Source organism: Colius striatus, chromosome 2 (genome assembly GCF_028858725.1).
Source record: "Colius striatus isolate bColStr4 chromosome 2, bColStr4.1.hap1, whole genome shotgun sequence".
Classification (NCBI taxonomy): Eukaryota; Metazoa; Chordata; class Aves; order Coliiformes; family Coliidae; genus Colius; species Colius striatus.
Window position 1 is genome coordinate 58,751,991 of NC_084760.1, and position 25,520 is coordinate 58,777,510.

Sequence of the window (25,520 nt, forward strand, 5' to 3'; positions counted from 1 at the left end):
CTTTGAATTCCATTTTGTGGCCTACATGTCAAGGAGAATTGTAATCGTGAGTTAAGTCCGTAAGTGTTACAGCTACATATTTTGAAATAAGGACTGTATTTTCCAGAGTAGTATCTAAACAAAAATTAGTTAATTTTTCAACATCCTGAATAACTGTTACATTACTTCCACTACTAGCCAATATTTTCAAGCTGTGTCACTGCTTAGTATGGTTTTTACTGGTCATTTATCTTATCAGTATTTTGAAAAGTCTCTTGAATATCCAGGATGGATGTACAAAACAGCTGAAGTGCAAGATATCTTTTGTAATGGTTTTCCAGTTCATTAATCAGACCATTTCATTGTGTGGATAATAAGGTTAAAAATCCTCACTATGAATGGGAAAAGCTGTGTGCAGGCAAATCAAATTTTCCAGCTTTTAGCTTTCAAAGATGTGGTTTGCTATAATCTCCGATTTAACTGCAGCATATTAATCTGACGGTGTTTTACACTACCTGTAGTGGCATTTTTACTTAAAGTAGATTATCAGTTTTTGTCTTAAAAACAGTCCTTTGCCCATGCATAGGAACATTTCATGTCATTGGTAGAAGTGAAGAATCAGATGAAAATATTTCTTTCCTTTAGTCATAAAAAGAAGAACCACTTAAAGGAACAGGTAGGGGAGGTATTCCCCTATCAGAGGAACAAGTCTGTTACTATTGACACCATATTGATAAGTTCCATTTCATAAATTGAAAAAACTGTAGTTAAATATTTTAGTAGGCTATTTATGCCTATTTGCTCTCATGATACGATATTCTCTTTGTTTAAGGGTTCCTTAACCCCCATATTAGTCCAATCCCCTTTTGCTAATGCAAGACAATATCCTGGCACAAAAACCAGCCTGATCAAGAAACCATTTACCTTTTGTAGCCTGTGGTGAACTCAGGGTCTGTGGCAGACAAAGGGAGTGTGGCAAACATAGACTTGGTGGGAATTTGCCTGTGATTAACACCAAGCAGTATGTCACAGACTTCAGAGTACAGCTTTTTTTTCAGATAGGGTTTCATTGCTGCAGCCACTAATGTACTTCAGTAGTCATTATGCTGTCAAAGAACCATTGGAAACCCTAAAGCTCTCCTTCCCTATTCCCGGAAGATTTATCAGTTCCAGTCTGAGTTTATTGCATCTGAGAATTTGGTGCTGTATACAATATATTTTTACATTTGTGTATCAGCCACTTCAAAAATACCCAGAAAATGCCCTTCTGTTTAGCTTCAGTTGTAAAAAAAAAAAAAAAAGTAATACTAAAAGTGGTTAAGTACTCTTAATGTACAGAAAATTAATGGCATATGCAGAATCCTATTTGTATTCAAAATTTCAAATGAGCTATACGCATGTATCAATTCTTGCTCATTTGCAGAGTTCCATTTCAAATACTGGAATTGCATTGTACCTGTCAGAAGTGTGAAAACCCCCTACTTAGGTGGCAAAATGGTCTAGCTTAAAGAAAATACAGGCAAATACAATCACTCGTGTTTGAAAAAAAACTCCACAGTGTGATTAAGTTGTCCAGTGTTACTATGTGGCAGTTAATACTTAGGAAAGTGAAAATGGATTTTGAATATTTACCAAGGAATAAGCATCCAAATAATGAATTTTTGGCAAATTCTATAAAAGATCACTACAAATATTACATGAAAGCTAAGTAGTGAATATTGAAATCCAATTAGAGGGGTATTTTAGCCATAGTGTTATAATGTATTATTGTTTCAATGTTACATTTTTTTTTACATATTCCTTATCATGATAAAGTATTCTAAAGACTTTAGAATAAAAATTTGCAGTGAAAAGACCAAAAAAAACCACAAAAAAGCCCCAAAAAACCCAGAGAGGCATGCATGTTCTTTAAAGTGATCTATTTCTGATATTCCTGAAAATCTGTTTTACCAGATTCTTACTAGCTTTTTCATGTGTGATTTTTAGTTGGTTAGGACATGCCACTTTTCAGTGCTATGTTATAACAGTTATTTTTTAGGAAGCTAGAGGTAGAAAGAAAAGTGAATATGTTGTTTAATAGCCACTGTACAAAAGGAAAAATTTGCTTACTGCTAAATAACAATGGAAAGAGTATTATAGGTGCATGACACGGACAGCATTCGCTTCCCATTATATTCTTAGAACAGAGCAGTGTTGTTTTCTCTAGGATGACATTAGGGAATGGAAAATGATAATCAAAAAGTGTAATTTCCTTATACAAGAGTATGAACACATCATATTTCTTTAATTTTTTTATTGCATTGGTACAGTTAATAACTGGACTATTTCCTCAGCTTAAGTGTCCATCTAGATTGTTGTATGCCAGATACTCATAATACTCTGCTGATGAAGACTTCCAAGTAATCTGTTTCTTAGGCTCATTTTCTCTTCTCTTCTGAAACAGTCAGCAGTCAATAAGAAAATTTGATGACTGCAACCTAATTTTAATAAAGCTGCAAACATCTTTGTATTCTGTCAAATATGACAAAAGTTGTCCCAGATCTTCTCTAATGCTTGTAGACTTTTATTTTTATTTGTAACTACAAATGAAATATCCTCTGAATGATTGATGCTTCCTTATGCATCACCCATTTTTATTGTAATAAATATTTTTCCATATTTTTTCTACTGAAAGTTGTCAACTGGCAATTGCTGACTGGCTTATAATCACTACAGCATTGAAGATATGTATCTTCTGTTTTCTTAATTATACTCTACCATTCCAGTCTGTAACACAACTGTGTGATGAACAGTTAATTTGTACCCAGCACACTTAGGTGTACTGAGATCATTAGTATTTGCTTGATCCATATTTTACATGTACATACCAGAAATATGTAAACAAGCCAAAGTATGTATTGCTCATTCATCCTTCCCAAAGAGCTTTGACCAGACTAAGTGGAAAGATGGAGCTACAAGCCTGCAGATTAGTAATTCTAATGTGTATTTTTTTAATATATTTTGGGACATTCCACTTCAGTTGTAGAGTTTGTATTACCTAAAATTAAGAACTTTAGATTACAATATTAGGACAGTGACTGCTTGCTACTCTGCAGCGTTTAGGGAAATAAAAACTCATCCTATTGAGAACTGCAGGGCTTTATTTTTAAGCATGTGGGACATCAGAATTCACCTCTGAATGCTTTCATACTACCAATCATAACTACAATGAGGAGTTAAAAAAAATTGGCTTAAACGTTTTGAGCTCTGTTGCAATACAAATTAGGAAGTCTTTCCTCAGATGTATGCACCTGTCACAAATATTCTTTGGGGTCAAGTGAAAACCTAAGGCAGTAAGTGTGGTTCTGCTGTACAAGATTAACATTTAACAAGAAGCAATCATGACATAGAGAGATCAAACAAGTATTTTGTTGTTAGGAATTTTTCTGTAACTCAGTCTTGTTTTTATAAATGGACCTTCAACCATGCTGCAGTCAGCAAACTTACATCTTTACGAATTTAAACATTTGATATTGGTAGAAGGAGAAAATTATATAATCAGATTCCTTTAACATCAGGTCTTGTACACTTAAATATTGTATTCTACATAGAATGATGCTTGCAATGGGATTTTTTCCCAGCTGCCACTCAGTTTTGCTCTCAGGAGAACAAAGGAGCACCTAGCCACTAGTCCTGGCAGAATCAAGGTTTTTTCCTCTAAAATAGGGAGTAGCTCCATGATCTCAGCCCTTCCAAATTAAGAACTAATCAGAGATGCTACCTCTGTCAGAGTCAGATCTTGAAGAATCTGTGAAAAGAAGCATCTCCTAGCTCCTACACAGTCCTTAATTCAGCAGGAGCTGGGAGCTTCTTATCACAAACCTTCACAGAGCGAGCTAAAAAGAAAGATACCATGTATAACATCAGATCTGTGAAGTTTTGGACTAGCTTCTGCTGTGTTGTGTTCTGAGTTCAACAGAAATTGTGAGCCTTTATGTCAGAGCTATAAGAATTAATGTTACCTGTGTGCTGAACAACTGTTTATCTGTCTACATGTGCTCAATAAGGGCCAGGTACCCCTACTTGACCTAGGCCCTCATAAGCTATCAGTTGTTCTCCCTTTTTTTTGATGCTTGATGTCCTGTTGAGCTTAATCTCACACTCCAATGTCTTTTTCCCAACTCAAGCACAGTATAAACCTAACCAGTACTCATATATATCAAAACCAGCAAATAAGACTTTCCAAATAATAGAAATGGGAAATAAACCTGAGTTAGTACTTAAGACTGTGATCTGGATCTGAATTTTCACAGAATTGAGAGAGCAGTCATGCAAACTCTCTGAAACTGGCAGCAATGGCAAGGGAGCTAAAACTTCCTTGGGATTCTGTTTTGGGGGGCAAATGAGGGCTTGTTTATTATTTGGTGCTAGGCCACTGCCAAAATGGGGAAAAATGGGGTAACAGCCAAAAGATTAACAAGTCTAACAGTAGTTCAACACTTTATTATGAAGCAACAATACTGAAGAAACTGTGAAGAAACTGAGAAGTCACTATCATAGGATACCACCTCATATAAGAGATTTCGTGATTGCCCTTAGATCAAAAGTTGTATATGAATCTTAACAGTATTGAATGTATTAAAGCAAAATTGTGTTGGATATTCAAGGAGGATAGGTGGACCTGCTTTGGCAGGGGGATTGGACTAGATGATCTCTAAAGATCCCATCCAACCCCTACCATTCTATGATTCTATGAAGGAGAACGACATTGTGGTTCAAACATGTGATTCCTTTATTGTACCTTATTTTCTCTTCTTAAGATTGATCAATATCTTTTATTACTTGAGCAATTAGTTTTTTAAAAAAACATTTCTTTGGCATGCATACTTTGGAGATGCTTCTCACAAGAGGTAAGTCAAAATTCTGACAGGTCTCACTGTGCATGGGAAAGTGTGGTGAAAATGCAAAATGAAGTAATTTGCATTAATTGCTTGCCGGACTGTTGTAATATTGACTGCATGATTTGCCTCGTACATGCTTGCACTACTGTAATGATCTGAATTTAGTGCTGAATTTTGTTAATATTAGACATAGATTTGTCCTGATAATTTTATAGTTAGACACAGAAATATTTTGTCTCACAAAATATAATCATGCTACAGTACATTTTAGATTGCACATTGGAGTAGCTTAGTCCTGTTTCATCTACTTTATTTATCTCTTATTCGTATCCTGTAAAAGGATTATCAAATCTACTTACCTCTTGACCAGCTACGGAACAGATATTTGTTAGCTAAAGCATTCAGTTGTCTCTAAAACTTCAATTTCCTTTCATTCTGTCATACTTCTAAAAGCAAGCACGTAGATGACAAGAGCTGGAATGATAACAAGCTCTTTTTTTTTTAGATTTCACATAGAAACACACATCAGAATGTATCATGCTCACAGTCAACAACTGCAGAGAAGTTCCACTGCAGTTCAGCTTATGTAAAATATACTGTGAAGCAGGAGTCTGCAAATGGAAGCAATGAAGGAGGCCTTAAAATAACAATATCTAGCTTTCTACACCCACTTCATTACTGCACTAATCCAACATCTATCTTGTCTGCTTTTCAATCATCCTCTGAGTTTCATGGTGTATTTAACTAGTAATCATTCTTCTTTTCTCTGTATTTCACTCAACTCAACTGCATTGAACAGACAACCTAAAGAATAAGAACAAAGTTTAAATAACTTTGAAAACTTTAAAGAAAAAAGAGATTAAGCTACATGTGGAATAGATTTCAGGGCAAAAGAAAACCCAGCCCACTGTAATTCTCTTGAAAATTAATTCTCTTTTTCTACAGAACCATACACACTGTTTAGTGGAGGTTTTAGCCATTAAGAAGCTTAGGAGTGTTCCTGAAATAAATACATTTTTCATTCTTGTAAAACATTAGGTACAACCTCAGTCTGTCTTAACACCACCAGTGACTTCATTGTTTCATAGTTTGCTCCATCTCCTGAGATGTTGCTTAGGTTTGCCAGTTCTATATACCATCTTTGTGCAGGGAAACACAAAGGCATTCCCAAAACTCTGTTCTTAAGGATGAAGCGTTTCTCAGTCAGCAGCATAAATTATGCAAAAGTTTAAGGTTATGAGAATTTCTTGTGATAGGTAATAGGAAGTGGGGTATGGAATACAAGCTTCTTTTGGTATACACAACACACACCAGTGTTTTTCATGCTAAAGAGTGTTTACGAGAAAGAAACCTTATGTGTAATGTTTGTAGGCTGGTTAATGGAAGAAGGCAGGGAAATATTTCTTAAAAGCTAATTATCAATGTTTTTACCTGGACTCTTTCTACCGTCTGCCTTGAGAGTTTAGCATGCTTTGCCATACTGTTATATGGCTAAAAGGAATGTAAATTGTGAGATTTCCTTAGATTTTTTTTTTATATGCTCAACCACAACCATACTATACTTCTTGAAGTGCTCCTTAAGTTTTCCAAATTATTTGTCCACTTTTTGCAAACTTCATACAAATGGCTTGTCTAATTTAGGATTTTATATTAGCTAGTCCATAATGGAAAACATTATTTCCTTTTTTTGTGAGATAAACCTGCCAATTTTGGTCTTGTCCCAAGACCTAAGCAATAAAGTCTTTCCTGTTCCATCATTATTGTTTCCATTTATTTCATGTTATAGTTTAGGGTTAAATTATCTGACATGAGTATTACCTCCCACAGAATTGTATGTGTGCCTTAAAATTACTAACTTAAACATAGGTCTTAAACATCTAGCAGGAATTAATAAGCTTTCCCGTTCTTCCCCTCAGCTTGTGATGATGAATGTACGGGACTCTTACTCAGTGACCTGGATCGGCTAAACCAGATGATCCTGAATGTTAATCTTAGTGGTCCACTGCCTGCTCCATATAAAATGTTGCATGGTTTTGAGAATATGACACAGGAATTAAAGGTATGTTCACAGTATTCACATACATAAATAACACATCTTGAGTACATCTGTACTTCAATCTGTTCAAACATACAAAAGTCATGAGACAGTTCAGGAGAAAAGAAAAATTTAATATTTAATTACTTCACCGAATTGCAGAATGGTGGCCATTATCCCGTGTCTTATCACTGAGTACTGCACAAAAAAGACTCACCCCGTCAAGGGGTAATGGGATGAAGCTGGAACACAAAAAAAATCCATTTAAACATACAAAAAAACTATTTTACTGTGAGGAGGATTGTGGAATCTCCTTCTCTGGAGATCTTCAAAACCAGCCTGGATGGATTCTTGTATGACCTGGTGTGAGTGGACCTGCTTTAGCAGGGGGATTGAACTAGATGATCTCTAAAGGTCCCTTCCAACTCCTACCATTCTATGACCCTCCTGACACCCATCCTTTTAGGTATTTATAAGCATTGACAAAGTCCCCCTTCAGTCTTCTCTTCTCCAGGCTAAACAGACCCAGATCTTGTAGCCTTTCCTCCTAAGAGTGATGCTCCAGTCCCCTGATCATCTTGGTATGGACTGCACTGGACTCTGTCCAGAAGTTCTCTCTCTGTCTTGAGCCCAAAACTGGACACAGGACTCCAAATGAGGCCTCACCAGGGCAGAGCAGAGAAGGGGCAGAACCTTCCCCCGACCTGCTGACCACACTCTTCTTGATGCATCCCAAGATGCCATTGGCCTTCTTGGCCACGAGGGCACATTGCTGGCTCATGTTCATAACCATAAAGTGGTTATGTATTATCAACCAGGACTCCCAGGTCTCTCTCCACAGAGCTGGTTTCCAGCAGGTTACCACCAGCCTGTACTGGTGCATGGGGTTGTTCCTCCCCAGCTGCAGGACTGCACTTGCCCTTGTTGAACTCCATGAGGTTCCTCTCTGCCCAACTCTCCAGCCAGTCGAGATCCTACTGAATGGCAGCACAGCCTTCTGGGGAATCAGCCAGTCCTCCCAGTTTGGTGTCAATGAGAAACTTGCTGAGGATACGCTCTGTCCCCTCATCAAGGTCATTCATGAAGATATTGAATAAGACTGGCAAATCTGCTTCCATCCTGATTTGGTTGGTAGTTATTGAAATTATTGATTTTTACTTATTTTAATGAAGAAATCTTGCAGTAGTAATTGTGTGTGTGTGTGTAAATATATATATTTATATATTATATATGCATATATATGCAAGGAGTTACACTTCAGGCACAGAAGACGTGTTGCATACAAATAAAATGGTATTCATGCAGGTGGTCCATAAAGTGGTTATGTATTTTTATATACTCTATGTTCCCTACCATGCTTACAAGTTTTCCACTAAACTATGCAGAGCTGTCAAGATTCATGAGAAAATATGTTGGATGGATTTGACACAAGTCAAAGACAAAAGGGAGTTGCATACTGTAATGAAAAGGAAATTTTTAATGCTGCTTCTCTACAATATTTGGAAGCACTGAGATCTGTTAAGTACAGATTTTCACTCTTCCTCCTCACTTCTCCAACAGCATTTGCTTTCACCTCAGCGAGCACCAGAGAGACTTCTTCAGCTAGCACAAGAAAATCTGGATACCCTGGTGACAGAAATGGATGAACTACTGACAAGAGTAAGCCTGTGATCACTTTGGGGTCTATGGGTTTGGTTAAGGCTGCATAATGACAGAAATCTTCAGAGCATGAATTAAACATGAATGAATAGATGAATTATAAGATGCTTCTTAGTCTCAATGTTTCAAATTATGACAACCATTTTTTTTTGTGGGCCAATACACTGAGATACATTTTCTAGAAAACTTTACAATCATGTAACAAACTTTATAATGTTCATACACAGCACCCAGGAATGAGCTTATTTGTAAAAGCTGACTCTAAAGGAAGTAGTTGTTGATACAGCATTTAGAGGCTTTCTCAGGACTTCAGCTACAGGTTACATTACAAACTTTATGGCAACAAAGCCATTAAATTACCATACAGTTTCTCATGTATCTGGAGTAGTTCTTTCACTATCTGAGGCTTTCAGAAGCTAAACTACCTAGTTTTCTTCCTTTTCTTCTCAATATTATTGCTGTTTCTGGTAAGACTGTTCTGCATGAGCAAGATCATCTCATCATATTCCCTTTCAAATCTACTGAGCTAACTGTCTCAAGATAGTTCTCAGCCTCTTTCTCTTTTAGGATTTCCCATTGCAATACAAGTAACCTTACTTTCCTCAGAGTTACTTCATGCCCAACCATTTAAAGCGTATTATAGGGCAAAGATTTGCTGGTTTTCAGTTTCACTTTCCATTTTTTATTATTTGTTGTGTTGACTTGTTTCACTAGGAACTGTAGAGCAAATGGTAGCCTGCCCTAATTCACAGACTTTAAAGAAATTTCATAGCAAGGAAGTGGTGGTCCTGGTTTAACAAATAACAAATTCTTATTATGAGTCAGTGAATGAAGTAATTGAAATGGGGGCAGTGTTTAAAGGGGAAATTCAAATAGATGCACAAGATGTGTGAGTTAACTTAAATGTATTTATTCTATGTTTTATTAATGAATGTAGTGAGGATCTTCTGGATTTCAAATTATGTGCTATTTACTCTTTATTAGGAAGATTTTATTTTGAAGTAGAGCTGACTGGTCATTAAAAGATATTGTCTAAGAAAAAAGTATAAATTGTGCCACCTAGTGGAGGAAAAATAGGGAAACTGACAAGCTACAATAAAAATAGAGTTGTCCAAAGCAGATTAATATGAAGGACTAACAAAAATCATGTTCATGGATGTTCTCCTGTGAATTGAAACAGACAAATAACAAAGACATGGATTACTCTACTGATGGATATTCAATTTACCTAAATCCCATACAGTTTTAGCATCCTGTGTTAAAATTGTTCATGGCCTATGTGACAAAAAATTCTTACAGAAACTGGTTTGTTTGTTTGTATTATATTTAATTTTATTGAAATTTTATTATGAGTAGTGAATAGGAAATCATCTGTACCATTTTTGCACATGTGTGCATGTACATATGAGTCTGTTCACCTACACACGTGCATATGTAGGGATCTGTTTATACACCCTCTCATTGCAATTGTAAAGAAAGTTTAGGTTTCTACTCCTATATGATCTTCTATTTTTCTGCCAAAAATAGCTATAATGGTTTTAAGTCTAGGTGGATTTTTAACTCCTGACAATTCTACAGGCAGGGAAGATGATATTTCTTGTATTAAAATTTCTCAGTCTTAGACAAGTTTGGATTTTTTCCTTTGCATACTTAATAGTTTTAGTATCCTTTTTCAATTGCCCCCCCAACAAAAATTGAAAAATTAAAGAAATTTTAACCACCACGGAGATGACCTTGAAAATCCTGACTTTCTGTAGACTAGTAGTCTTTGAAGGAAAAATATTGAAGGTGTGATCTTAGGGGAATCAATGCAGTGCCCAGAGTATCTATGCTTCTCTTTCTGCAGTTTTTTGTTGTTTCAATGAGTAAGTAGCCTTATAATTTCCAGTTGTCCTTACAGAGAGTTGTTAACTGGATTACAGTTGGGTTTTTTAATTTGGAGACTGAAAACTGGTGGCAAGTCCTACCCTCTCTTTCTATGTTTATAAATAGGAGTAATGTCCCAAAAAGTAGAGTGAGTCCTGATGTAGTGTGTTCAGGTCTTATTTTTAAGTGGAGACGATAGCTTAAAACCACACAATGACTGACATTTGGAGCACACAGTAACCACAGATAGCTAAGTTTTTCCCTGTATCTGATATGTAGGCTCACTATTATTTTCCAAGTGAAACCAGTAGTGATGAAGAAGGAGGTTTATGAGGATTGGTGAGGAGCCTATTCAGGTAAATATATATATATCTATCTCCATTTTCAGATAAAATATATAGTGTAGTATTTAGTTGCTACAAAACCTTTGGAGGATTTGCTTCCTTGTGGTGTCTTATCAACCAATGATCTCTTACATCAGTGAAGCACTTCTTTTTCTTTCTTTTCCGTCATATTCTTTCCGTTATTCACTCTACCATACTGAAGATCTTTACATCTTTCTACACTAATTACATTCTTACATGATTGCATGCACATTCCTACATTCTACTACCAGAGGCAGACTTCAAACTCTTTACTTCTCAGTTCACTGCTTTTAGTCAAAACCTCCTCTTCCCTTCTAATTAGATACTTTCAAAACCTTACAGACAAGGGTCAGAATCACTCCTCTTGATCAAAATGCTTCTTTTGACTTGGTGAACCATTGAATTTCTCAGAGGACAAAAAATTCTGGAAGTAGTAGCAAAGGCAACTTAGTTTGCCATAGTTGGAAGCATTTGGAGGGAGACACAAGAACATCCATTTGTACAGCAAAATCTGTGTTTACTCCTCCTTCTGTGATCTATAGCTACTAGGTAGAGAAATTGCTGTACAGCTTCCTTCAAGATGCCACCCTGAGGAGCTTCTTATGGCTTGATTAAGACCTCAGGCTAAGCACACAAAGCCAACACAAAAAATGTATGTGTAATTGTTAATACTTGCTAATAGTCTAAATTACTATGTGACTAATAGTCTTAAGATTGGGTCAAGGCCTTCCACTGAACCGTCATCACCAAGTACAAGCTGACAGTGTCACTGAAACAGTTTCACTGATCAGAGATACTGTCTTTACTGGATTCGCACACTAAGGATCTCCTTTTTTCCAGAAAGTCTTATTTATGACCAGACCTCTTGAATCTACATTACAGACTCTTACTCTGGGTCCAGTCTGCCTGACCCTTATTGCTCAACCAGAAAGAGTTTGTTGTGCCTGTTTAAAGAGATGCTGAAGACTGGCTTTATGGGAACATTTAATTAGGCCTGGAGTGACTAGATACAGTGTGAAGGATGTTTGCCATTTAATTTGGTTTATGGAGTTAAAGCTAGATGAAATGAAAGATTATTTTTCAGCTAAGCAAACAATGGCAAAATACAGAAAACCTTCAGTGGGTCTGAATGGGGTTTAAGTACTAAAAAGAACTGTCACTGAGAGGAAATGAAAACGGTTCAATGACATATTAACGTCATTAAAAATGTGGTACATGGCATTCAGTCATAAATATTGAGAGATTAAAGTAGTAAATTGGAATTAACACAAATGTGGAAAGAGTAATCAAAACTAAGTATATGTAAGTTATGAAACTTTATTTGTAGTAAAAGACTTGGAAATGTTATAAAATTTTAAAAACAAAAAAAAAAAAAAAAAAAGAATTCCAAGCAAGTAAAAGCCAAAGTATAAAAGGCTGATCATGGAGGATTTGACAATAAATAGTAAAGTAGTTCTCAATTACATGAAGAATGAAACAACATCAGAAATGCCAAGCTGGGTTAGTGCAGTGATCCATCAAGACCATTCTGTATATTTGCCTTTTTTCTATCCCAATTGCCTCTTATGGCTCACTGTAGTCCTGTATCCAGGAAGGGGCTGTGTAAGTCTCAGAGGAAGTAACCAACAGCGTGATTAAAGCTGTATAAATGTTAAAATCCATGTTCTTCTACTGATACAGGGATGAAACAGAACAAACTCCTCCCAGTCAGTATGGGTTCTTAATTCTTTTTGTGTAATTCTGTTTACCTGAATCATATCCATATTACTTTCAGAGTAACTCCTCTGAAGTAGACAAAACTAGAAGTGGTATGATATCACCAGGAATTTCCTTTCAGAAATGGAGCTATCCTGATATATCTCCTGATATATCTAGAAGATAATCAGGCAAAAATACATGTTTTACAGTGATGCTATTTGACTATTAATGAAAATTGTAGGGGTTTTTTTGTAAGTGAGAAAACAGTTTGTACAGCTTGACTCAGGAAAAATCTAAGCTAATTTTGAATTATTGACCTTCTAGTCACTCCCAGGAGAGCAAAAAGACCATAATGCTCTACTTTGAGACATTTCTTGGAAATGCAATCCACAAAGGAAAAATCTGGGTGTTTTTTTTTTCTTTTTCCGTACAATACAGTTTACCAGACTTTGTTGTTTGAAACTATCAGCTGCTTTGTAATAAAAATGCGCCCATTTTGTAAATGAAGACCTTGAGAGCTAAGTAGAATATCTTAAGATTATTCCTTTCCTCGGCATGTTTTTCACATCTGCAGCAGATTTTATCTTTATCCTACTGCTACTGTTGTGATTCAATAAAATTAGAAAGTATTTAGTTACATAAAGCTAAAATCTTACTAATCACCCCAATATGTTATGAACAAACAACTTCAAGCATTAGAAATGAAAAACCAACTCTTTTCTCTTGCTTGGTTTAATTAATGTATTGATTTAAAATTCTTCTTGCTTGTTGGCATGAACTGTGTCTTTGAGAATGCCTCCAGGGAGGAAGCAAACAGGTCATGATCTTTGCTGCATTTTGCCAATCAAAAAGTGTACAATTGTGAAACTATGGAAGATATTCCCCGAAGAATTTATTAAAAGGTTCCAAACAATGTTTCTTTAAGCAAATTCAGTGAATAATTTCATCCTGTCTCCCTTTGTGTGCTGTTGCACACAGCTAGGGTTTCCAAGAACCTAAAATAAAGCCTTCCAATTTCCATGTAAAGGAAAAGGTAATAAAATTTAATTGCATACTTGAACAAAGCATGTCATTTCCCATGCATCTGATCAATAATTCATTGATTATCTTTTGCCTGAGGAAAGTTTTGTATATAGGTTCAGCTAGTAGGAATATCACAGCTTTGTCCTGTTTATTAATTATATTTTTCCTGAATTTGGATCACTAGGCTACCAAGGTGACAGCGGATGGTGAGCAAACCAGGCAGGATGCTGAGAGGACTAATGACAGAGCAAAATCTCTTGGACGGTTCGTCAAAGGCATTCTCCAAGCTGCTGAAGGTATTGGGAAAACAAAAATATGCCAATTATTTCTCAAGAAGATTGAAGGACGGTGGGGAAGAGGGTCTGAGACTGAGGAAGAGTTTATTCACTGACAAATGTTATGTGCTTTAAATGTTGAGTGAAGAAACTATGGTCAATTTTCTTCAGACTTTTTCCAATCTACAGATGCCATTTATATAAACAGTTAGTGTATTGGTCATTATGCAGAAAGACTAGCAGAACATTGGATATGTTCCTTTAGAATTTGTACAATTATTTGACAAAAAGCTAGTATGATGAAGTAACTGGGAGGGCTTAGCTTTTGTTTATTTTCAAAGCAGTATAAAATAAAGTATTGGTAAAGTGTAACTTTTGCACTTGATAGATTAACACTTCATCTTAATTCTCAAAAATTACTTCAAAAATATATTACTACTTGATGTTAATGAACATCTGCTGCTTGGAATTTACAAATGACTCCTAACCCTACCTAAGCAGTGGCATGGGGCCAAATCTCTCTCTTCCACAAGCTAACAATACAATAAACACTTAGGAGTGAAAGTTGGCCTTGAGAAGCAAGCCTTATATATTTCATGAAGCTATTAAATAAAATAAGGGCAGATAATTATTAAAATTATTGTCAAACATAGACATGTTCTTTACTTGAAAAATAGTAATCTGTCCTTTCTTCCTCAAAAATCCTACTACAGTTGGGATTTCAGTTTGCAAGGGTTTTTTTTGGTTTTATTTAAACAAAAGACCACGTTATTTTTATTTGAAGATGAGGATGACAAGAGCTAAATGAATTTTTGTTCAACAAAGTTTATTCCCAGTGTTTGTAAACCTGCAAAAGTTTCTTCAAGCAGGTTTAGCAACAGGAAGTTCAGAGTTAGAAGACATTGAGGAGGTGAAATAAATTTATGCGGTGTCTTGGAAGTAGACAAAGACTTCAAAATCAATGTGTTTGCCTAGTGGCTAAGTAGACATTTTAAGAATAGGTGAAATGTAAGATCATAAGACTGAATGATAGCTTCTGGGTTGCTACATCTACTCCCCTGCTACCATAAATTTTCTAATGCTCTTCTTCAAAGTACAAATACACACAATTTCCACAAATACAAACAATCTGAAGATTAGGCAGTTTCAGAACTCTTCGTAACTACAAACCTTCAAATTTCTAAATAAAATTATTCATGTTCAGTGTATCATAATGTGTTCTTTTGCCAACCTTGTTCTTTAGTTCAAATTATTCTCCCTTAGTGCTTCTTCTCCTTCCCCTACTCCCAGTTATGTTCATAGAAAGGAATCATCCTCCTCTTTGGCCCTCATTTTTTCTACACTCAAAAATCTTAAAGCATATTTACCCAAATGCCCTGCTCACTTTCATATAACTTCCTTTCCTCTTGTCAAAATTAGGTTAATCTTTCCTGAGCACAGGTAACAAGCATTGGAATGAGGTTGTTTCGGTGTCTTGCACTTGAGTAGCAGTAAAACCTGCCTATGTCAGCTCTCCTAGTACATTCTGTGATAGCATTTTCTTTTTTTTTTCACGGCTGTGTGCCATTGGAGAGTCATAGTATAGCTATATTCTTCTCATTCATACCTTATATCTAACTGTCAAAGCCATAGTTTACAGCTAAAATTTCTGTTGGTATTTAGTTCACTGTCTTATATTTTCCACTGTTCACCCTCACCCTGATCTACTTAGTTCTGTTTTAAAGGTCACCCAGTTCTTTCCAAATCAGATTCCAATCGTTCTCTACTAAGACTCTTTTGAAAGTTCTCAGGCCATAATTGAATTCCTGTATCTTCAAAACTGGTACTATGTTTTCTTGTTCTCAGTCAAATGGTCTTCTTCCTGGATTTGCAATGTCATGCACCAGATGTTTCAAGTTTCTGGAATGACAGTTCTCTGACTATTCCAACTTGCGTTCTTCAAAATATTCTTCTTCTGGTTGTGATAATTCTGTGTCCTTACTTCTGCTTGCCATCCTCAATTGCCTTCTTGTTCAAGATCACCATCTTTTAAAAAATAGAGGCTAAATTTTCACCATATGTTTAGTCATTCCTAGATTATATTAAAATTTACCATTATTTTAACTGCCTGTTGGCACCATACCTTCTTAACCTCAGCCCTTTTTGGCCTACAAAACATTACCAGATTGTTCCTTAAAACTTTATGTCCACTTGTGATGTCCTGAGTGAGATGACCAACCAGTTTGCAGGTGTTCTTTATGCCCATTACTTGTACCAAATCCTTAGACTGCAGATTTCTGAAAGTTCTATATAGTACTTTGAATCTCTAGGAATGCAGGCCTGTATCTGTGACACTGAGCTCCCTGGTACTTGTTGCCAACAGGCAACAACTTTAAGATGAAATGAACTTGTTTCTTTGTCTTGACTGAAGGCAACGTTTAAGAATGGCAGTTCTCAGAAGTACATGATTGTAGATCTGAAAGATGCCTCCTTAAACATCAGGGAGGCAAGGCATTGTTCAAACCATAAAAACTCGTTATTACAAGTGCAAAGTTTGCAGTGGTTTCTTATAACAACTATATTCTGACCATTGATCTATTTCTACTGAACTGATGGTTGAATTTCTGCGCTTTTGAGTACCTGTAACTATCTCTCGCTCTCAATGATGAATTTCCTCAGATTTGCTCTTCCTTATATTGTCCATGTCCAAATCTTTTACCACCACTGGACTCAGTCAGTCTGACTGGAAAGTAAATACTGTTATCATAAGAGGAAGATGGAGGAGAAAAATAAAGATACCAGTTTTCCTGAGCACAATAAAAGCTGAGGTAGCAACATGTCAATTCTCATTTAAGTTAAATATTGAGGGAGAAATAAATACTCATTTATTCCAGATTTTTTAAAAAAGGGGGAAAAAAAAAGTCTATTCTTGAACTAAGGTAACTTAGAAATAATACATAATATAATGCACAGAAGTGTTCCAAGGTCTAGTCCTCACTAACCCACACATAACTCGCTCTCGATTAAAGATCAAGTTCTCACTAGCAAACTGTAGACATCATTTATCTTCATAGTTTTTTTCATAATTTACTCTAAACCTACACAATGTGTAGATGAAATACTCATCGTAGTTTGGAGGACTGATTTAAACTTCTATTAAAGATTTAATTTAAAATATTTTAAATATTAAAGATTCAATTTAAAAGTTTTAAATATTAAAGTGATCTTAACTATTGAAATTGAAAGTGGAATGAAAATGTTCTAGTTCCTTCTGAAACTGTATATTTTGATATGTTGTGGTGTGCTCTGGCAGATGAATTTTGAATATGATACCATGTGTACAGCCTTATCAGTTAGGAATAATTCTACTGTTCCAAACATACATTTACAGTGTACCATCACTGCAGTCTTCATATCCTTATTTCTTATTTCTGGGCATCTACTTCTAAAGGGGTTTAGACATCTGTGAGTGTCTTTTGTTCCTTTCTCCTCCTTTCTCCAAAATTTCTTAATCATTTCTTCTTCCTACCACTACTGCATCTGAATGCTAAAATTTACATATGTTAAAGTTCTCTTAAAGTAATTTAAATCTAACTTTTCATTGCTTGTACTTCCTGCTCCTTAATTCTATGAGCAATATATAACAGATGATTTTCTACTGTTTCAATGCATCAGTGCAAATTCTTTCTGTCAGAAGGAGGAAGAGGAGGGGAGCAATATATCTCTTATATTAGATATAAAGACTTTTTGACTTTAATTATTGTGTTTAAAAGTGAACTATAATAAAAGGTTTGATGAAACATGTAACATTTTCTCATTTGTTACTGTACTGATCATTGTATTAACCATCCTTTGCATTTCACAGCAGGAATAACCAGTGCAAGTTGCATTCCACTTGCTGATAGAGTTGATGGGCAAATGCTTAAAGCCGCTGTTATTTTATTTACTAACTCCGTATATAAATATTTTTGGCTTCCTGCAGCTGCAAATGAGGAAGCTATAAAACTGAATGAGACACTCAGAACCCAAGACAAGACCTTGGAGAAGAGACTTCCAGAACTACAGAGTGAGGCTGAGAGAATGATTGCCGAGATGAGAAGTAGAGAGCTGAATATGCAAGAAAGAATAGCTCAAGATGAGTTAAAGTGAGTAGAGACACCTCAGTCTTCAGACTCCCAGTGATAATACCTGACTCTTGTAAATGTAATTATCATGTCTTCCAAGGAAGTTTTCAAGCTGACGCTTACAGAAATGTGAAGAAAAGCAGTCTAATTCTTCATATCTGTTCATGTAACACTTGCGTTTTTGGAAATGCTTGCATATGTAGAAAGAAATCCCTAGGAAATTACTTCTCTTCAGGTACTGGCAAGATTTCTAATCAAATTCTAAGCCATTTTTCTCAGTTTGTTTGTAGTCCTTGTTGTAGGCCTGATGAATAGCTTTTGTACTAAAAAGCTTGTCTAGAAGCTTGGATTTTTTTTCTGGAAAACTAATTGATCTAATAAAAATACTATCTCCAAAGTTTGTCCGGTAGCATAGACATTGAAAATTGATGGATTTTGCCTTATATAGAATACCATAACTCAGAATAGTCCAACTCTATGGTGCAGTTCAGAAGCACAAGTTTTGATTATTTATTTATCTGTAAAAATAAAAGCTATGCATATATATATATATATATATATAATTATATTGGTAGTTTTTTATAAAGCATTTTGCAGAATGCTGAAAACTTAACCCAATCTTGAAGTTAAAATTCTAGCAGTCTGTTACTGTTGTATCAGTCAGACCAGGCATATTTCTAGAACTGGGCTATGCTTAGTACTTCACCCAATCAAACAACTAGCAGGTAATCCATCTGAACAGGTATGTGGCTCATTGAAGTTCTGATGCCTCAGAACAGTGTTTGAAACAGAGGTATTCAGGCTAGAAAATGTCGGTTATCAGGTGTGTGCGTACAAGGTTAGCTGAGAAATCCAAGCAGTATAGAATCAGGTTTGCACTGCCCATCTTAATCTTTATAAATGGGATCATTTTCTTAAAATTCTACCAGTACAGTATTTCTTCCCATAATTCTGATCGTTCCGCTTTCTTTTCTCATGAGAAAATATATCATAACCTTATTTTTCTGCAACGTTTTGTGGCTTTTTCTGGTGATTCCACTGAACTTCATCTGTCCTTTCTCCACTCACATGCAGAAAAAAGCAGAGATGAGAAAAATTCAGATAAACCCTTCAAAGCGCTGCCTGCAATTTTAGGTCAGACTGAGGGAAGACCTTTCAAACAAGGTGTTTTTTGAGGTCAAATGCTACAGCCAATGTGAAACTGTGTGAAATAGTTTCCTACTCTAGACCAGTAGCTAGAGTAGGAAATGTAGTTGGGCTTTTTGGAGGGAAAGAACTTCCCTGCCTCTTACCATTCTTCCTGAAATGTGCAAAGTGGGAGTGTTTTCAGTTCCTGAAAAAAGAATATGTTTTTTACTGTGAAATACATGAATATACTCAATGATTCCCACCAAAGTTGTATAGTTTGTCTTAAGGATAGGATTACCTCTTTATAGGGAGTCACAGAGATCCAAGAAATTTTGGCAGTGAACACAACAGAAGGAAAATCAGTCACTGTGCATTACAGGGCAGGTGAGGAAAGGGCCTTAGATAATATTTTCTGAAACTCTTTGTAAATACTGCCTATTAAAAAAATGACATCTGCTTAAATATTGTAAAAAGATAGTGAATAGGATACATTCTGCAAGGAAAAGGATGAAGAGAAATGTATCATTTTTCAAACTGTGCATGTGTGTGTTGATCACAATGCTCACATGTGTCTTACAGAGGCATTTAGAAGTATTTACTTTTAATAGCTCTGCAAGTCTCATGATCACTCCAAAGCAGGTAATCCTATTTACTCTTTGGTGAGATGTCTTTTGTCAGTGATTGTATTCTTCTCTCAGAATTTTGTCCAAGAAAAAAATTATGAGAATAGTGGATTATTTTTATATCTTCTTTGTTTTCAGTGAATTCTCCAAACTTAAGTGAAGAAGACAAATCAAATAAAGTCATCTTGTTTTCATAGATGGCAAAACCTTTTTGGAATTTTTCCCCTTGTTTATTTTCCTTCAAACTTTTCAAATAAAAGTCTATAATTTGATTGTCCCAGTGTACTGAAAAGGCATATTAGTCAACCATTTATCTCTAAAAAGAGTGTTAAAAATATACCAGTTTGTCCTAAGCCACCTTGATTCTCATACATATGAAATAAATCTTTCAATACTTTACAACATTCATACACATTTTCTCCAATCCCACTGAGTTGTTATCAAGGGATGCTGTCCATCAGAATTCTATCTTTCTATTTGTTATGATAAATAGCTTTGATTTTGTGTGACTTTTTCTTCCATAGATTTGTCTGATGGTTTTCAAGTCACTGTGAACTTCTGTGTTGCAGTTTCCTGTAAAAATGAATTGCATAACTCAGCCATACAGTGTTTGAAGAGATATCTCCTGTGTTTTGACATTGCTTCCTTTTTGTATTTGGAACGGTATCAGACAAGTATCACCTTTTCCATGCTACTCATGATGTTATAGTCCTCATTTCTCCTCATTGGTCAATTCGAACATATTTAGACACTCATATATATATATACAGCTTATTTTTTTTAAATCATTTTGTCCTCAATTTTGAATCTTCCTTATATTCTCTGTACCGATTTTGAGGATCCAGACCATACAGCAATCCAGGTGTTAGGACAGACCTGTGGTCATTTCTTCTATCATTTCAAGCATTTTGTATAGTTTTGTTATTTTTTTCTAAGTATCTAATGAAAATACCACAGCTTAAACATACAAGATAGTGCAGTCCAAAGACACAGTAATTCTGCTACATAGAGCACAGGATTACATGGAGCAGGTGTATTGCCTTCTATTTCATTAGAAATAGTAGAGGGGAAAATGCATAACAGGTCAATATGCAAAGTGTTGTCTCTAGAGCACCAATAATGAGTTTTGAGGTAGACTACTGGACAGGTAGGTAATTTGGACTGTGCTATGATACAAAGGCATAAAACCAAAATCTGTCTTGTACTGTTCTTCCAGCACTACAGAGTCTTAAGGGTGTCAAAATTTACAAAGAACAGTGAAGGAGGTATTAAGAAAATTCATGATGCCTTTCCACACTTATTCTGTGACAGCATGCTAATATGAGATTTATTTTATTAAATATTTTGTCCTCAGAAACTGCAAATCCAAAATGTGGATTTTTTTTTTCATGAAAACCAAAAGCAGGTCAGATTGTGGAGGGGGGCACAAAAAAAAAAAAAAAAATCTCAGAAATCTTAAAGCTAAGGTAACAGGCTCCAGTTGAGATCCTTCATCTAAATTATGCCCAGTGGCAGCATATTTTTTCTACCTTTCAGATTTTCTTTTTGTGTCTGTGTTTATTTATATGTTTATTTTTAGAAGGTTTCTAATGTAACTGACTGTAGGTATACCAAACTGTTTTTCGGAAAATACTGTTCTTGTTTTCCACACAGCTTCTTAAGATGCTTTGCCATAATGAGACAGGAAAAAAACCTTTATATGTTCTAACTGGAAGTGTGATACTTTTCTTCTGTAGGTATTGTCCATCCTACAGATCCCCGTTTACTTAGGATTTTTTCTGTATCTCTAAAGCATCATTTTAGAAGAGGCTCTTTTTTTTTTGTCTGTCATCTTCTTTTTTTCCCTATACTTGTTGTATCATTGCATTAACACGTTGGTGTTGCCTTACACAAAACTGATTCAAAAGCCTGGTATCGTGAGGCAGAGAAATGACAGAGCATAGAGTCTCCAGTCCTTTAAAACTGAGTACAGCAACTCTCTGATGATCAAGCAATATTGCATCCTTTGCCAAAATCAGACACTTGTGAACTTTCTGTTTCCGCGTTGCCAAAGTCCTTTAAAGATATTCCAGAATTTATTATAGATTAACAAAATTCTTTGGCTGCTGGAAGCCATAAATCCAAGGATCTTGGGGATTGTTTATTTCACAGGAAAGTATTTATGACTTTTGAGTGTCTAAAGCATTTTGTCTGCTCCAAGACAGCTTGAAATCTACATATACCCCTCACTTCAAGGTAGGAAACCACTTTGTGTTATGTGTTACATTAATGTGAATCTTTTTTGACAAGTTGAAAAGTTACAGAAAACTTAGCTTAATAGACAGATCTCAAGAATGACAACTCACAAAAAAACCAAAAAAACAAAGACAAATCAGACTTCAAAACGGTCTTTAGTAGAGAATTTCTGAATATTTGCGACTTTGTAAGTAGAACTTTAGAGCATTTTAAAAACTTCTTAAAGAAAGAGCTTAAGAACAATTGTTTCACTTCATTATGCATATGTTCTCTTCAAAGTTCGTTTGAGATTTAATTTACAAGTCTATTTTGTTTGCATATTGATAGAAACATTCAGATTATTTAGTGTAGGGAACATGAAGTTGCATGACAGTGCATTTATGAGTGGCAATGTATTGCAGGAATGCAGAAGATCTTTTGGACAAGGTGAAGAAATTATTTGGTGACCCCAGCAAGAAAAATGAGGATCTCAAAAATGAGGTCCGGGACAAACTAGCAGACTATCACACAAAAGTTGATGATGCCCGAGATCTACTAAGAGAAGCTAAGAGTAAAATTAGGGAGGCTGATCGCTTATCTGCAGTCAACCAGCAAAATATGACCATGGTAGAGGTGAGTACTGACAAGTTGTGTCCTTGTTTACACAGAGTCTGATCAAAGTCTGAAACTTTACATGGTTAAATCTTGAAACAAAAATATAAGCAAAACAACAATATTATTAAAATGTAATCATATCTGATGTAATTAAAAAGAAATATGTTCCTCAGAATGAGAAAATGCATTGGCTTTTAAAAATAGAATTATTTCACGGCTTTATAAAAATAATATCATCTACTTTTAAACATGAGTGGAGAATGCATTGTATTTATTATTCTGACAGAAATTAAATTAATCCCAGTACAAACAGGCATGTAAAATTCAACGATTTAAATAGGAATTCAGTTAAAATCTTTGTTGTCATATATTTGCTCCTAGAAAACTTACATTTCCATCTCCCTCTCCAGTCCCTAGGAAGAAGACTGAAGGGTTTATGTGGATATTAGAGAGTAATAAATCAAACTCTATCCTCTGTAGTTGGTAGCTATTATAAATGATCTCCCTTATAGCAGAGAGGTCTGCTTGTGATTAAATTGAAATTGCGGAGACATAAAGAGCATATTATCCTGTACATTAACAAGCATTTAACCAAGATATAAAGAGCAGAGTCAACCTAATGAAGATAAATGTTTCAACTCTGTGTCTCGGTGAGCTTTCACCTTATGTACAATGATGAGGTTAGAGTTCTGAGACCTCAGTTCTCAGCAGAGATTTGAGAGCTGGGTTGAATTAAAGGAAACACAGTGCTGTAAACAGGATAGATGATCTCTTTTCTTTGCATTTTCTTACCAAAGATGGATGCATAAAGGTTGGAGAAATTACCTGCTATCTCATGTTTTAAAATAGTCTCTGCATCACAGTATCAGGGTGCCTGAAGGCATCTTTTCCAGCAATTCTGCCCACTCACTTGTTTCAAGGAGTTTTTTTGCTGTATTTTGACTCTGTTTGGACCAAGAAGCTATCATGCCACTCAAAGCTAGAATACCATGGACTCCTATCCAACCTATCAGTCAAACTCCTAACAATCTATGACACTTAATGGATCTTGCACAGGAAATTGCCAGTTCCTTATTCAGAAGTCCACCCTTACTATACAGTACACAGTGTTGTTCAAGAATCCTAAGGTTACTCCAAGCCATCAACTTTTCTTTTACATTCAGTAGTTAGTGAAAAACCAGTGTACATACATAGGAAAGCAGCAGAATATTCTGACAAATTTTGCCTTCATAGCCAGAGAAGTTAGCACTACAGTCGGTTACCTCTGTTATAGAGCAACAAAACCCCTGCTGTTTGGGAGGACATTATAAAGCTGGGGACAGGAAGACAAAGAAAAGATGCCTTATGTTGTATGTGTTTTATTATTGTCACTTTGCTCTGAAAGCTGAAAGAATTCCAGAAGAGGCATTGTGGCATAGCAACAAAATGCAGTCTTATATTGGGGTACTGGTATTTGAACTGACATCCCCATTCTTATAAAAAAAAAATCCTCATATTTTCCTTTGTGTGAACACATCCTCTAGAAAAAGAAACAGGCTGTAGAAGATGGGAGACAAGATGTTGAAAAGAGTCTGCAGGAAGGGAATGATATCCTTAACGAAGCCAACAAACTTGCAAATGAAATCAACTTAGGTGTAGAGGTGAGTATTTTATATTTCTTACCTGAGAATTATCACAATGAAGAATCATTATGGAAGCAAAACAGATAATTAAAGTAAAACCTGATTTGCCTTTTTATTGATCAATAAGAAATCTTTTTTCCATTGAAAAATGGGGAAAAAAGCTAATCTGGTATAGAAAATTATTTTGAGATTTAATTTTTCATGGATGATTGTGGTACTAACTTTATCTTTAGAACTGCAGACGCAGCAGAATCATTTCCAATCCCACTGTGATCTGGATATATATTTATCTGCACAAAAACTGTGTGGAATATCAGAAGGACACTTTGAAATAATTTGTTGCCTGTGGCAACAATTTTAAGACTATAGAGATCAGGGAGAGGAGAGGATTGCACTCTCATTTTACATAATGTTGTTGAAAATTCTGCCGTAAAAGTTTTATCAACAGAGTTTGAGGTCACTGCCTTATCTACCAAAAAAAAAAAAAACCCAAAACAAAACTTGAGATATTGTTGGTTCTGGAAATATTTCCATCTTGCACTGGAAATGAATGTTATAATGAATGGAAAAATGTGTTTTGGAAAAATAAGGAATACTTTGAGAAGGCTTATTGGAAGAGAAATGACAGGTCTTCAAAAATATGGTTCTTATTAAGATGCTTTAATAAGTGAAAATACATTGGAGTCACTCAAAGGATTCTCAAACATGAAACTTCTTTCATCAGATACTTATTATTGTGAAGCATGACAACAATTTAGTATAACTACATTCATCTACATTCAGGAAAGAAACCGAAATTAGAGTTTATAAACTTTTAAACTGTACAATTTTTTTAACTGTAAAATAAAAACTTAATCTCAACAGAGGCATGTAGCTTTTGTCTCTTCTCTGCTCTCCAATCCAGCCATTCCTTTATTCTTTCCAGATTACTTACCTGAAGTCTTAATGCATGGGTAAATTATGACATGTTCACAGGGAAAATAATATATACATAAAGGACTACAGAGTACTTCCATCCAGCCACTTAAAGGCCTTTCTTTTTTCATTTTCAGTATGTAGAAGGTGTTGCAGATAAGATACAGCCAATGTCTGATCAACTGAAGGATAAAATAGATGACTTATCACAAGAAATTCGTGACAGAATGCTTCCAGAAAAGGTGTTGCAAGCTGAGAACCATGCAGCCCAGCTGAATGAATCATCTGCTATATTAGATGGGTAAGGCATCCGTTCATTGCTAATGATAAAATCGTGAAGCAGGCTTATAAAATTACTTGACAGAAGTTGAAGAGCATTCTTCTTAGATGTTAGTATCGGTCACTGGGAGTATACACATAACCAGTATTCTGTATGAGTATACAGGTATCCTGTTAGGACAAGGAGCAACAGGTACAAGCTAGAGCATAAGAGGTTCCAAAGAAACATAAGGAAAAAATT

At 35.4% G+C, this 25,520-nt stretch overlaps 1 protein-coding gene across 1 annotated transcript in view; it reads left to right on the forward strand.

Annotated features, from left to right (window-relative positions):
* Window positions 1-25,520, forward strand: part of LAMA2 (laminin subunit alpha 2) — a 361,557-nt gene that overhangs the window by 256,178 nt on the left and 79,859 nt on the right. Inside the window, exons 33-39 of the mRNA XM_061990653.1 lie at window positions 6,776-6,918; window positions 8,455-8,553; window positions 13,690-13,801; window positions 17,742-17,904; window positions 22,271-22,481; window positions 23,987-24,103; window positions 25,138-25,301. Coding sequence (XP_061846637.1) covers window positions 6,776-6,918; window positions 8,455-8,553; window positions 13,690-13,801; window positions 17,742-17,904; window positions 22,271-22,481; window positions 23,987-24,103; window positions 25,138-25,301 — 1,009 coding nt within the window. The remainder of the gene's footprint in view (window positions 1-6,775; window positions 6,919-8,454; window positions 8,554-13,689; window positions 13,802-17,741; window positions 17,905-22,270; window positions 22,482-23,986; window positions 24,104-25,137; window positions 25,302-25,520) is intronic.